The sequence below is a fragment of the Elgaria multicarinata genome, chromosome 16 (assembly GCF_023053635.1).
Source record: "Elgaria multicarinata webbii isolate HBS135686 ecotype San Diego chromosome 16, rElgMul1.1.pri, whole genome shotgun sequence".
Taxonomy (NCBI): domain Eukaryota; kingdom Metazoa; phylum Chordata; class Lepidosauria; order Squamata; family Anguidae; genus Elgaria; species Elgaria multicarinata.
In genome coordinates, this window is record NC_086186.1 from 7,112,107 (window position 1) to 7,127,661 (window position 15,555).

Below are 15,555 nucleotides of genomic sequence, written 5' to 3' on the forward strand. Positions count from 1 at the left end.
GTTGGAAGGGGCCTACAAGGCCATCGAGTCCAACCCCCTGCTCAATGCAGGAATCCACCCTAAAGCATCCCTGACAGATGGTTGTCCAGCTGCCTCTTGAATGCCTCTAGTGTGGGAGAGCCCACAACCTCCCTAGGTAGCTGATTCCACTGTCGCACTGCTCTAACAGTCAGGACGTTTTTCCTGATGTCCAGCCGGAATCTGGCTTCCTTTAACTTGAGCCCGTTATTCCGTGTCCTGCACTCTGGGAGAATCGAGAAGAGATCCTGGCCCTCCTCTGTGTGACAACCTTTTAAGTATTTGAAGAGTGCTATCATGTCTCCCCTCAATCTTCTCTTCTCCAGGCTAAACATGCCCAGTTCTTTCAGTCTCTCTTCATAGGGCTTTGTTTCTAGACCTCTGATCATCCTCGTTGCCCTCTTCTGAACACGCTCCAGCTTGTCTGCGTCCTTCTTGAATTGTGGAGCCCAGAACTGGACGCAATACTCTAGATGAGGCCTAACCAGGGCCGAATAGAGAGGAACCAGTACCTCACGTGATTTGGAAGCTATACTTCTATTAATGCAGCCCAAAATAGCATTTGCCTTTCTTGCAGCCATATCGCACTGTTGGCTCATATTCAGCTTGTGATCTACAACAATTCCAAGATCTTTCTCATTTGTAGTATTGCTGAGCCAAGTGTCCCCCATCTTGTAACTGTGCATTTGGTTTCTATTCCCTAAATGTAGAACTTGGCATTTATCCCTATTAAATTTCATTCTGTTGTTTTCAGCCCAGCACTCCAGCCTATCAAGATCACTTTGAAGTTTGTTTCTGTCTTCCAGGGTATTAGCTATCCCACCCAATTTGGTGTCATCTGCAAATTTGATCAGCGTTCCCTGCACCTCCTCGTCCAAATCATTAATAAAAATGTTGAAGAGCACTGGGCCCAGGACTGAGCCCTGCGGCACCCCACTCGTTGCCTCTCCCCAGTTTGAGAAGGTTCCATTGATAAGTACTCTTTGAGTCCGATTCTGTAGCCAACTGTGGATCCACCTAATAGTTGTTCCATCTAGCCCACTTTTAGCTAGTTTGTTAATCAGAATGTCATGTGGTACTTTGTCAAAAGCTTTGCTGAAGTCAAGATATATGACATCCACAGCATTCCCACAGTCCACAAGGGAGGTTATCCTATCAAAAAATGAGATCAAATTAGTCTGACAGGATTTGTTCCTGACAAATCCATGTTGGCTTCTAGTAATCACTGCATTGATTTCAAGGTGTTTACAGATTGACTTCTTTATAATCTGCTCCAGAATTTTCCCAGGGATGGATGTCAGGCTGACTGGTCTGTAGTTCCCAGGTTCCTCCTTTTTGCCCTTTTTGAAGATAGGGACAACGTTAGCCCTCCTCCAGTCGTCCGGCACCTCACCCGTCTTCCATGATTTTGCAAAGATAATAGACAAAGGTTCTGAGAGTTCTTCCGCTAGCTCCTTCATTACTCTTGGATGCAGTTCATCGGGCCCTGGGGATTTGAACTCATTCAAGGAAATTAGGTGTTCTTTGACCATTTGTTTATCAATCTCAAACTGCAATCCTGCCCCCTCAACTTCTGCTTCACTTTTTCCAGGGGGGTCATAGATCCGCTTTTGGGAGAAGACCGAGGCAAAGTAGGAATTGAGCACTTCAGCCTTTTGTTTGTCGTCTGTTATCAATTTGCCATCCTCATTAAGCAGTTGAACCACCATTTCTTTCCTCTGTCTTTTACTACTCACGTATCTGAAGAAAGCCTTTTTATTGCTTTTAGCATCCCTCGCTAATCTCAGCTCATTCACAGCTTTAGCCTTCCTGACGCCATTTCGGCACTTCTGCGCCACTTGTCTGTACTCTTCTTTTGTAGCCTGGCCTTCCTTCCACTTCCTATATGTATCCCTTTTTGTTTTCAGTTCATCAATAAGCTTTTTGTGGAGCCACATTGGTTTCCTCTGTTGTCTTCTATCTTTTCTCCTTGTTGGAATTGTTTGTAACTGTGCCTTTAAAATTTCATTTTTTAGATACTCCCACCCATCCTGCACTCCTTTTCTTTTTAGGCTCCCTTGCCACGGGACCTTACTTATTATAGTTCTGAGTTTATTAAAATCAGCTTTCCTAAAATCCAGAGTACGTGTATGGCTACGCTCGACTTTTGTCTCCTTCATAATCAAGAATTCAAGTATGACGTGGTCACTTTCCCCCAGAGTTCCCGTAACTGCCACTTTATCCACTAAGTCATCCCTATTGGTCAATAACAAGTCAAGGATTGCTGACCCTCTAGTTCCTTCCACCACTTTCTGTAGGAGAAAGTTATCACCCATACATGTCTAAAACTTTTAACATAGAAAAGTTAAAAACAATGTAAATAGCTAAAAACAATTTAATTTTTTGCCTTAATAGTCCTGTTCTAAAAGAGCAGACATAGATGCCTGATTGTATACCATTAAATGCCTGAGGGTAGGGGGTGGACTTTTCCTGGAGTTGGCATCAGGAAGGCCTGTTGGCGTCAGAAGGGCCTTAGTGGGGAGCTCATTCCATCGGCAGGGGGCCACCACTGATAAGGCCCTTGTCAGCACCTTCCAAGCTTCCCCTGGAGGTGACACTCAGAGAGGTTGCCCAGATGTTGATCATAGTGTCCAAGTATGTTCAGGTTGGGAGAGGCGTTCCATCAGGTATTTTAAGGACCTCAATGGCACAGGATTAGGTCACTTCAAGAACCAAGTTCTCCCTTATCAACCTAACCAAACTCTGAGATTGTCAGTGGCTCTCCACCCTGTTGTTACATGGCGCCAGGCAGGCAGGGACAAGAGATGGGACTCTTTTGGTGGTAGTGCCAAAACTGTGGGAACCCACATTTGCCAAATGTGTGAAGGCCAGCCACAAAAGAAAAACAGTGGAACCTGTCTTGAAAAGGAATCATGCAACCTCGGTGCCACTGATGAAATGCATATATTGTAACTTGTTGTTCCAAACCATCACCTGAAATCTCATCTAGTCTTACATCATAGAATCATAGAATAGCAGAGTTGGAAGGCCATCAAGGCCATCAAGTCCAACCCCCTGCTCAATGCAGGAATCCACCCTAAAACATCCCCGACAGATGCTTGTCCAGCTGCCTCTTGAAGGCCTCTAGTGTGGGAGAGCCCACAACCTCACCAGGTAACTGGTTCCATTGTCGTACTGCTCTAACAGTCAGGAAGTTTTTCCTGATGTCCAGCTGGAATCTGGCTTCCTTTAACTTGAGCCCATTATTCCGTGTCCTGCACTCTGGGAGGATCGAGAAGAGATCCTGGCCCTCCTCTGTGTGACAACCTTTTAAGTATTTGAAGAGTGCTATCACATCTCTCCTCAATCTTCTCTTCTCCAGGCTAAACATGCCCAGTTCTTTCAGTCTCTCTTCATAGGGCTTTGTTTCCAGACCCCTGATCATCCTGGTTGCCCTCCTCTGAACATATTCCAGCTTGTCTGCGTCCTTCTTGAATTGTGGAGCCCAGAACTGGACGCAATACTCTAGATGAGGCCTAACCAGGGCCGAATAGAGAGGAACCAGTACCTCACGTGATTTGGAAGCAATACTTCTATTAATGCAGCCCAAAATATCAGGTGTAAGCTAAATGGAAATACACCTGTGCAAAGCTTGTATGCAGTTTTAAGAGTATAGAATTGATCATGCTATGTGACTATGAGCAAAATGTGCGTATGCAAAGCCATTCTCCGTGGCACCTTTTAGTTAGGACAAGCAATTCTAATAGTTGTGTGTTACCTTGATATGTCCTGCTATTGCTACATTTACAGAGAATCTAGACAGAGTTTTAATCTGGGGTGGTGCTTAAAGCTTCTTATTTCAAGGTTTTTAAACAATACACTTCAAAATAAATCAGTATCCATTGTTATTCCTATTCGTAACATAACAACACATAACAATGCATATAAATACAAGTAGTTGATGGTAGTTGAACAATACGAAACCAGTGCTAAAAATAAATATTGTGTTCAGCAAACTAAACATTTCATATGAGTCTGAAAACAGCAATCGTTCCAGTGAAGCCTTCTTAATTTATATTATATTGAAGTTTACTCACTTCTGCAGAATGATTGCCCTGCCCTGGGTATGTTAAGTGTGAGAGCAACTTAATGTATTTTTAAAATAAATTAAAACCGTGGAAGAACCAGATCTGCAGAAATGGATATTTAGTTCATATTGGCTGATTGAGGCTGAATTATTTCTATGGGTTTCTCACGTGGCTGGTGAAGATTTAGAGATGGGTCCGGTGCCAATTGAGGAGCCGGCTATGCAAAATTTCTGTTGGCTGCTTGCTTTACACCCCAACTGAGTAGACTTCCCTGATTGGCTACCTCTGGATGTGAGGGAGGCAGTTAGCCAATCAGGGAAGAGGAAAACTGCAAGGTCCTGGAAACCATATGAACGAATGGTTAGCATCCACTAGCTCTCTATTGGAATGCTTCAAAATGAGGAAAAGCTGATCAGATCTTCATTAACCCTGGCTCTTTGTTTTTTCCAGTCTAAAAGAATTCCTTCCCAAAGAATACATCAAGCAAAGAGGAGCCGAAAAGAGGATATTTCAGGTAATTAAGAGGGTGTTCCCCACCCACCCACCGCAGCTTTATATAGAGATGGAGTATTCTGTTTTTAGCTTTCATAACACTGTGCATTCGCTTCAGCAATAAACTAGCACTAACTCAAGTGTAAAAGAAGCAGACGGCTTTTTCTCCTTTTCCCCCCTTTGGCAAACTTGCTATCCTAATTCAAATTTTGTGTGCGGTTGGAAGATTATATATATTTGCTTTTCAGTGCATTTTCTTTAAGAGATGTATGTGTTTAGCGGTTCTGGGCTGCGATGTAGAATGGAAGAAGGAGCACATTTGACAATGAGCGGGGGAAGAGATGGTTATGTAAAGGCCTTCATGGTCCATTTTGTCTGCATAGCTTCGTCAGACTCTTCTCGTTGTCGGAACCCAAATGCCCAGTGTTTTGTAGACTGCGTAATTCTGTTGGTTGTGAAGGAAAATCTGTATGGTAGAGCACTTAAAGGCACTCTGCTTTTCAAGACCTGATATGGCTGGCGATGTTTTGATGGACTTCCCGCTTCAATTGGGTCCATCCAAAACAGCTTTCCTAAACCTGGTACCTGCTAGATCATGCTGGCTAGGGACAGTGGGAGTTGTAGTCCAACCCATCAGGAGGGCAGCACGGTGGAGACGTCTGGTCCAAAGCATTCTTTTTCTCAAGTATGTTAAGTGTGAGATCCGTTACTAGATCTCAGCCTGGCTTCGGCGGTTTATTTATTTATTTATTGCATTTCTATTCCACCCAATAGCTGAAGCTCTCTGGGTGGTTCACAAAAATTAAAACCATTCAAAGTATAAAACAACAGTATAAAACCATAATATAAAATATAATATAAAAGCACAACCAGGAAGCAGCATTTCCACCATAGAAATATTTAGTCGTAACTTTAAGACGTGAATCCCAAAATGTATCTTTTGGCTAAAGGTAGGCCCTAAGCGTTGAAAAGGTTGAGTACTTCTCATCTTAGTGGACCAGAACATCCAAAGACGCTAAGCAATGAATCAGTTTGTTTTGGGGTGGGGGGAGCATAATTAAGAAAATGAAAGCTAAAATAAAGCATATTTTAGACGTGGCCAGTGAATGTCAATCACACTGAGCTCCTCCCACTAGTGGGAGTGGCTAAGCTAAGCAGGATTTTTTTCTTTCAATGTGTTTGTTGTGCAATGTGACGTTGAAGATGTAGGCTCAAAGTGTCTGGAGGTTTTGGGTGGGGGAAGATTCCCTTTTCAAGCAACATGTATTGCTTGCTTGCTTGCTTGCTTGATTTAAAGCACTTGTTATTCATTCATCACCCAAAGTTCTTAGAGCATAGTATAACAATTCCAATTTTACAAATTGATTGCACCAATAGAGCAGACTAAAATACCAGCATTAAACCACTTCTGTACACCAAAGCAGCTTTAAAAAGAAATAGAAAAACTATAGCCTGGACTATAGCCCTTCAGACTATAGGTGGTGAGTGCACATGATTAAAGACACCCTATAACGTATATTCCCTGCACATTGCTAACTGGCATGCCACATCTGTCAGGGATGCTTTAGGGTGGATTCCTGCATTGAGCAGGGGGTTGGACTCGATGGCCTTGTAGGCCCCTTTCTTGCAGGAGTGAGAAGTGTTCTCACTCCTGCAAGATATCACCAGCACTCTGATGTGGTATGGTCCAAGCATAGGTTTAGCACAGCCTTGTGGATTCTGTGAGATCTAGGCCTAAATTCCCTTGGAGGCCCAGAGAAGAGGGAGAAAGAAGAGGTAGAAGTGTATCTGATAGCACTGGATGTATACGTTTTCTGCTTTGGATGGCCATAGACGTCAGCCGTCTTGGTTAGTTACAAACAGGAAGATGCCCAGTGTCAGTTTAATTTGACACAGCCGTCTCTAGGAAGAGCTGTCGGCAGAAGGCGAGCGCGATCCAGCTAGCACCGAGAAAATGTCATTGCACATGCAAATATCGCATCCCTGGAATATCGCCGGAGCCCCGGGGATTAATGAAGGCTGACACATGTATGCACTCATGCAGATATTGTGTGTGTGTGTGTGTGTGTGTGTGTGTGTGTCTGCTTTTGAAAAGAAAAGAGCAATTTAGGGGAAGCTGTTGTTTTTCTAATTGGCGTCGGGGTCGGGTGGGAGCAGGAATACCGTTCCTTCAAGAACAGAAAAACAGACCATCTTTTGCTGAGTCTTCTCTGATCTCCGCATGAGAAGGAAGGGAGTTTAGGGGCATGTAGAGGGATGATGGATTCGCGGGCCGAGACGCTCCCCCTGTGGATGGAGTGAGATGGGAGCTTGAAGCAGAGAGGCATCTGGACGGATTGAGAGCAAAGCAAAGGGGCTTCAGGTGAGGGTTATTATATTATTATTTTTAAAGGCATTGGTGGAGTTGTTGGGGCTTAATGGAAATGTGGAGTGAGCTTTTGATGGGGGCATATCTGGGCTTGGATTAGGAAGGCTCCCCCTGGATAAGAGCCAGGAAAAGTGAGCGGCTTACCGTACGAGACTCCACCCAGAAGAACTGCAGGGGAGAAGAGTCCTGGGAGACAGCGGAGCTGAGGCTATGCATTGGAACAGCCGTCCTCAACCTGATGTCCTCTAGATGTGTTTACTGCTTGTGGGTCCCTTGTCAACAGCTGTTTGGCCACTGTGTGAACAGAATGCTGGACCAGATGGACCCTTGGTCTGATCCAGCAGGGCTCTTCGTATGTTCTTATGGCTGTAATTCCCATGATTCCCAGCCAAGCTAGCTAGGAATCATGGGAGTTGCAGTCCAACACTTCTGGAGGACATCAAGTTGGGGAAGGTTGCATTGGAGCAACAGTTGGTTCCCTATAGCTTAGTTTTGTCATTCTTCCCCTGCCACCCACCAGATCACCATCATGTGAGGTGGGGGGAGCAGGGACAAGCCAATGACCCCACCCATTCCATCGCATCCCTGTCTCCAGCTTCATTGAGTTAGAAGGGCACACATCTGCTGCAGAGGGGCTGGCTTCTTTCCTCGGGGACCCAAATCCGACAGGGACACTCCACCAGCAGAAAAGCCCCCCCTCCCAACTCATGGCAGGCAGCAGGGCCAGGTGCAATGGAGGGTGGTGACATAACATGCTCATCCTGCTTTTCTTTTCATGGTGTTGGGGACAGAACACCTGAAGAGGGTTTGTGAGAGAGGACCTTCTCAGTGGTGGCACCCCAGCCATGGAACACCTTTCCCAAGGAGGCTCACCTGGCATCTCTGGTGTTATCTTTTCAGCACCTGGCCAAGGCCTTTCTTTTCTCTCCCAGGCATTTTAGAGACTGAATTTGTAGAATTGTATGGCTGTGTGTATAGATTTAGATCTATCTATCTATCCATCCATCCATCCCTGTGCTGTCTGTCATTTTGTAATGCATCGTACCCCTTTTACCATTTGTATTGCATTTTATCCATTTAGCTCCTTGTAATCGGCTCAGATAACACTTGCTATTGGGCAGATTGCAAATTTAATAAATTAATCATAAATGACGGAAGAGATTCAGTTAGGTGAGAAAGCTGGCAAAGGGGGAAATGGGGGCCGGTTACGCCTAATTGAATGCAAGATCTTTCTAATCCATTCTCCTTTTCCCCTTCTTCTATTAGCTCTTTTTTGTATAATGAGTGTTGGAAGCAGGGGGGGACCTGTTTATTTATTTGTACAGTGCACAACCAGCTCTGATCTCTTGGGACAGTCCAGGCCCTGGATCTGAACAAAAATGTCCGGGGAGTCCTGCCTCTCCAATGGAGGTTGTGCATTCCAGTACAAGATGGGTGTTTTGAATCTTGTCTCTTTCAAAACCATTTGGGGAAGGCTAGTAAGATGCCATGGCTTAACACAAAATAAAATAAGGCGGCAATCAGATCTACGCTTACCTGGGAGTAAGTCCCATTAAACTCTGTGGAGCTTTCTGCTGAGTCGACATACTGTATATAGGATTGCATTGTAAAAGACCTTTCGGGGTCCCCATGCTCCTGAGTAGATTTTTAAGCAATGACAAAATGATAAATTGGAACCTCTTTACAGGAACACAAAAACTGCGGAGAAATGACAGAAATAGAAGCCAAGGTGAAGTATGTAAAGTTGGCTCGATCACTGAGGACCTATGGAGTCTCCTTTTTCCTTGTTAAGGTAAGAGGGATTTTGGCTGGAATTGGATTAACTTCATTAAATATTCTTTTTTGTTATTTATAAAATGGCCCTGGATTTTTTCAAGTCAGGAGATGTCTTCCAGAGAGAACTGAAAACCTCAGATTCTCAATCAAAATTAAGAATGGATTTGCATTAATCTGTCCTGAAGATAGATTTTTTAAAAAAATAAAAAAATAGGCATTTTGGTCATAAGTGTGCTTTGGTCAGGTTCTCCAGAATCTGTCATCAGGGTAGATGACAAATAAATCGAGAGTGGGGAAGAAAAAAGGTTGGCTGCTGTTTAAGTCATGGAATCTGCATTTAGTTACAGTCTTAAAATGGAGTATGAGAGGAGGTATCAGATATTCAAATTTGTCGTTAATACAAATCAGAGTGAGGGCAAAGCTTCCTGACCCTCACTCTGAATTGTCTTTGAGACATCACTGCATAGTCAAATCGGAGTGGCTTTGTGGCATTATTGTGAAGTCAAATCAGAATGACAGCAATGCTTCTGCCAGTGAATTGGGCAAACTCTTAGCCACTGTTCGCAGGGGCCACTGAATATCACCTAAATTATGTTCTATTTTGGCTCAAGGCAAATTCTCTATGTTTCAAGGCAATTTCTCTGCTAACTAAAAATGCATATGGTTCTTGAGGAGCCTTAAAGATTTTCTGCCAACCACTTCCCTGCATTCTTTTCAAGCAAGTTAACCACCTTGCAAAGGAGCGATTTATACACAAAGAACAAAATGGCTCTCCCAGGGTGCTAAGTGGTGCGGCTTAATTAGGCCGTGCTTTTTCAAATGCTGAAATGACTTAGAGCTTCGAATAACAGGTGGCTTCAAACTGGCACCATCACATGTTATAGGAAGACAACAATTTTGGTAATTATTTGTCTGCAGTGCCATGCTGGAGTGTGTTAAATTAGAAATGCATATTAAATTCTTTTAACTTTTTTTTGTACTGACTAAAGCAATTGGTAATGAAGTCATTTCAGCATCCACGGCGTGGAATGCCTAGCTGTGATAAATTTGCGAGGGAAGGCAAGGAAACCACCTGGAAATTGTTGTTATTTTGCCTAACGAAGGTTCTGGTGAGAAAGATGCATTGCATCTCTACATTCCACAGGTTAGAATGACTTGGAGACGGAAAGGCATAATATAACACCATACAATTCTTGAAATATGATATGTGGGGCTCTTGTTAGGATCCTGAGAATTGCATGAGCAGAGTCAGTGTGGTATAGGGGTAAAAGTGTTGGACTGGGATGGTGGAGACCCGAATTCAAATCCCACTCAGCTATGCAGTTCATTGGATGCCCTTATGCCAGTCGTTAACTCACAGCCTAATCAACTTCACAGAGTTGTTGTGAAGATAAAATGGGGTGGAAGAGCGTATAAAGCACCTACGCTCCTAGAATGAAAAGAATAAAATGTCATAAATAAAACATTCATCTTTTTATATTTAAAAACTAAGTTTCTAGACCTCACGATTTTAAAAATGATCAGAAACACTTGAATGTTGTTTATTTAAAGGGTTTAGACCGAGGATGGGGAACGTATGACTTGCAGGCCATATACACCCTGCCGTGGCCTTCAGTGAAGTGCTCTCTGCTGCCCTCCATAAATAAATTTTATTTATTTATTTATTGCATTTCTATACCATCCAATAGCCTGAGCTCTCTGGGCGGTTCACAAAAATTAAAAACATTCAAAGTATAAAACAACAGTATAAAACTATAATATAAAATACAATATAAAAGCTCAACCAGATAAAAAGAGCAGCAATGCAAAATTACAAATTTAAAATTTGCTGGATGGAATTTAGCTCCCTTAGCCCTTGAAGTTTTCCACCCCTGTTTAGGTTAGGGTTGTACAGATTTTGTAAAATATATTCTGTCTACTTTTTGTATCAGGTGCTTTTCATTCCATCGTCTGCCCATTGACCAAATCAGTTTCCCCCAATTTTTTCCAAATTTGCCCAAATTCCAAATACACAAATCCCCCCCAAATGCCCATTTACATTCCTTTAGCCTTTGATGGGATCAGATTTTTTCCAGTTTCCCAAGTTTGCCCAAATTTGCATTTGAACCAATTCGCTTTTGCAAAAATGTGCAAATCTCCCCTAAATGCAGAAATTCCCCCAAAATATATACATATACATATAGAGAAAGAGACAGACATTTGCATTGGTGCATGCTTTGAACAGACAGCATGCTGGAGTCCATCTTTTTTCATGGCAGGTTGGAGCCTTTATACACTAGTCAGAAGTCTGGAAGATTGCAAACATTATATATGGAACAAGGGAGGATGGATGATAGTTTCAAATAACCAGGGTGTTTGGGATAAACAAGTTTTTGATACCGTGCCTTTGTATTAACTGCTGTGCCAAATGTTTTTGCTGAGTCCTAATTTTTTTTAAAAAAAATGACTGTTCAAACCAAGAATGAATACGGAGATGCAGTAAATTTTCTTCCTCTAACTGTAGATCTTGGATTCAGTTCATGTTCCCTTAAGACTTAAGGTCAACAGCTTGTGCAATGCAACAAAATTGTATTCCTTGATAGCTCAGACATACTACCTCTCTTTCACCGTTTCTGATTTCAAGGCACCCGGAGGGCTTCCCCCAATTCATTTCCCTTCATCCAAATCATCAGCCCCTCTCAGTCAGGGTAACTGAGAGCGTGCACGTTGATGAGATCGCCTTGCAGCCCTCCGCCCTTCTGTCGCAGCCTCTGAGCAGAAATGAGAACTGTGTGAGCTCTCATTTTGTTTTGATTCCTTCGTAGGAGAAAATGAAGGGCAAAAACAAGCTGGTCCCCCGTTTGCTGGGGATCACCAAGGAGTCTGTGATGCGCGTCGACGAGAAGACCAAAGAGGTCTTACAGGAGTGGCCCCTGACGACGGTGAAGCGCTGGGCGGCTTCCCCGAAAAGCTTTACTCTGGTAATCGATGTGTGCATGGAAGGAGAAGTAGATGAAAGGGTGAAGGAGATTCCACTCCATTGGCAAATCTCCTTGGTCAGAGGTCTTGGCGCTCAAAACTTGTAGGTCAATGGTCCAAACAAGCCAATAGCATCCCAGCAGTGCCCGTTCCACGTTCCGAAGACACCCTCACTGGTGGCCCTCCCTCAATGAGCCTACTTTCTCACCACCATGGCCACCAGCTGCTCTTGCACTTCCTTCTCCTTCTCATCATGGCTCCCACGTGCTTCCTTGACAGGCAGAGAGCAGGTGAGCAAGTTGGCAGGCGCATCTGCTGCTCCCCTTCTCACCCGCTCCGTTGTCCGGGAAAGAGCAAACAACCAGGTGAACGAGCAGGTTGCAAGGGTGAAGGAGAGAAGCAATTCCAGGGGTCTCTTGCCAACAGACCCTGCTGGGGTGTGGGCCCTTAGCAGATGGCCCACTGTGCCTACCCTTGACGATGGCCCTCTATCCAAGTTTTTTTAAAAACCTTTTGTGTAGGGGTTACTGTAGGCAAATGTATATTGCTGGACAATAGCTCTATTGGGGTGTTTGAATCCCACATATAATTAGAATTGCATGAGGGAGAGCAAGCTAATTCTGCTCCCTCGGTCACCATTGCTGTCCATGAGTTGGAAGGCGAGTGTCTGCAGTGGAGGAACATACATTTATATTCCCCGCATGATTGAGAACCTTGTTTTTTCAGGGTTCTAAGGGCCAAGCTACACATTATTCTTTTACTCTAAAGTGGGTGCAGGGACCCCAATATGGATTGGGACCGCAACGGGGGAAGGCGGGAAGAGTTTAAGTTCCTTTATCTGCCTCTGCCATGGACTCACTTGTATGGCCTCAGGCGTTTACTCTCTGCTTCTGCGTCTCATCTGTAAAATGGGTCTAATAGTGAGTGACTTTACTACTACTACAACAACAACACGTTATTTCCTTAGGACTTTGGCGAGTATCAAGAAAGTTACTACTCAGTACAAACCACTGAAGGCGAACAGATCTCTCAACTTATTGCTGGTTACATTGATATCATCCTCAAGAAGGTAAACCCTGAGATGTTCATTGTGGGAATAGCATTTTCGTGCAGTTGGGTTAGAAAGTGGGCTAAGCTTGTGAGTTCAGCGTGTGGAGTTGGGTCAGTGGTATTTTGCTGATTTACGTTTCAGTGTAAATCTGCCTTCTCCAACCTGGCGGCCTCCAAATGTATTGAACTACAACTCCCATTGTTTTGTTGGCTGGGACAATGGGAGGTATAGCCCAGCACATTTGGAGGGCTTCCAGCTGGGGAAGGCAAATTAAAAGTAAGAACATAAGAACATAAGTGCCCTGATGCTGGATCAGACCAAGGGTCCATCTAGTCCAGCACTCTGTTCACACAGTGGCCAACCAGCCATCGGCCAGGGATGAACAAGCAGGACATGGTGCAACAGCACCCTCCCGCCCATGTTCCCCAGCACTTGGTGCACACAGGCTTACTGCCTCGAATACTGGAGGTAGCACACAACAATCAGGTCTAGTAGCCATTGATAGCCTTTGCCTCCAGGAATTTATCCAACCCCCTTTTAAAGCCATCCAGATTGGTGGCCATCACTACATCTTGTGGTAGTGAGTTCCATAATTTAACCATGCGCTTTGTGAAGAAGCCCTTCCTTTTATTTGTCCTGGATCTCCAACCAATCAGATTCATGGGATGACCCCGGGTTCTAGTATTTTGAGAGAGGGAGAAAAATGTCTCCCTATCCACATTCTCCATACCGTGCATAATTTTGTACACCTCTATCATAGTACTTTGCTATGTGATAAAGACGTTCCAAAATATTGGGTTGAACTGTAAAATCAGGGCATGGTTCAGTCAAAGTACTACTTGTATTATTATTAGGGGTGTGCACGGACCCCCCACTCCGCTTCACTTTAAGATCTGCCACTTTCGGATCGGCCCGCTCCGCCCTGCCCCCACTCCGCCTGTGCCCACTCCGCTCCGCTCGGAGCTCCGTATCCGGATCGGAGCTCCGGTCCCCCCCCATAGGGGGGGTTACCGGGCCCTGCCGCCATCGCCGCCCATGCGGCGACGGCGGCAGAGCCCGGTAAGGAGGAGGGGGGGCCTTACCTGCCTCCGTCCGTGGTCCGTCGCCGTCTTCAATTGAGCCCGTGGTTCCACCAGGAAGTCTGGGCCGCAAGTGCGGCCCAGACTTCCTGCTGGAACCACGGGCTCAATTGGAGATGCTGACGGACCGTGGACGGAGGCAGGTAAAAAAGAGGAGGACGGGGGGGTTACCGGGCCCTGCCGCCATCGCCGCCCATGCGGCGACGGCGGCAGAGCCCGGTAAGGGACCAAGGGGGAGGGGGGCCTTACCTGCCTCCATCCGCGGTCCGTCACCGTCTTCAATTGAGCCCGTGGTTCCACAAGGAAGTCTGGGCCGCAAGTGCGGCCCAGACTTCCTGCTGGAACCAAGGGCTCAATTGGAGATGCTGACGGACCGCGGACGGAGACAGGTAAGGGAGAGGAGGGCGGGGGGCGTTACCGGGCCCTGCTGCTGTCGCCGCATGGGCGACAGCGACAGCGGCAGGGCCCGGTAAACCCCACTTACCTTTCCGGCGGAGCTCCGGATCGAGGCGAAGGATCCGCCTTCACCTCGATCCTCTTCGCCACGCTCCGCCGGCCCCCCAATCCTCTTCGCCTCCGCCTTAAGGGCAGGCGAAGCCCCCCCGCTCCGCTACTGCTTCTCCGGTCCGATTAGAAGCGGAGCACATCCCTAATTATTATTATTCAAGTCCCTTTGATTTCACTTGGGCAAAGTAAGCACGTCCCTAAACCTCTCCCCTTGGAATCAGGTGTTAAACTTTGGCTGGGTCGTTCTCTTAGTGGGGGACTTTCAAAGCATATATTGCCCAGGCAAATGATGGCACCATTTTAAGATGCGACGACATTCTCTTCAGGGACTGGGATCCACACAGAACCAGGACACCGCTCTAGTGCTTCCGGGGTGAGTGGGTGGGTATCGTTTCCCAGAGAGCAGCCCTCTATGTCATCTTGTGAAATGCTTTGGCAACAGAAGGGAGCTGTGCTGTTCAAGCCTTTGGGTGCATCTCAAGTAGTTTTTTTGATCCCAGCCTCGATGCAAAACTGGGTCTGTCAGGCTATTGTGTGCCAGAAAGGAGAATTCTGCTGTTGCCACAGAACAGTGACTTAATGACATGTTCGGCGACAGTCCCAGCTGGGTGCCAAATAGCTGCAGAGCAGGGAGAGAAAGGGACCGCTGGCAGCAGGGGAATGGTGGGTGGGAGGGGCCATGCCTAACCCCTCCCCTCCCTTTTCCCACCAGCCAGGATTCCAGGGCGGGGCAGGGCAGGGGAAGCAGCTACAGAGAGAGTGTTGAAGAGGAAAATGGCAGGTGGGCACACACACACTCTGCCCACTTGTAGTTCTCTGCTTCAAACCATCCTTTTGCCCACTGCTTTGCAGGTGTTTAGCAGAGACCCAGATCCTGGGCCAAAGTCTCCTGCCAAATATTTAGCTCTAGCTCGGGATGCACAACTTTGTGGGGGATGGATTTTAGAAGAAGGGGCCCTCTTTCATCTTCCTTTTTCTGTAGAAGCAAAGCAAGGACCGATTTGGACTGGAAGGGGACGAGGAATCGACGATGTTGGAAGAATCCGTGTCGCCTAAAAAGTACGTTCGCACGTGTGGAAGTGAACGAGGGTTCTACTCTGGAGTAGTGTACTGGCCAGGAGCACAAGCTAAGAGCCAGGAAGGCCTGGGTAAAATATTGCCACGTCTGGAGAGCACCAGGTTGGAGAAGACTGCAGTAACTTCACAATAACAGCGATAGAAACACCCTAAATGAGGGTG

General features: G+C 45.8%; 1 protein-coding gene across 1 annotated transcript in view; it reads left to right on the plus strand.

The window, feature by feature from the left end:
* Positions 1-15,555, plus strand: part of TLN2 (talin 2) — a 119,898-nt gene that overhangs the window by 27,937 nt on the left and 76,406 nt on the right. The window contains exons 8-12 of the mRNA XM_063142845.1: positions 4,536-4,599; positions 8,633-8,737; positions 11,526-11,681; positions 12,647-12,748; positions 15,299-15,375. Of these exons, the coding sequence (XP_062998915.1) occupies positions 4,536-4,599; positions 8,633-8,737; positions 11,526-11,681; positions 12,647-12,748; positions 15,299-15,375 (504 nt within the window). The remainder of the gene's footprint in view (positions 1-4,535; positions 4,600-8,632; positions 8,738-11,525; positions 11,682-12,646; positions 12,749-15,298; positions 15,376-15,555) is intronic.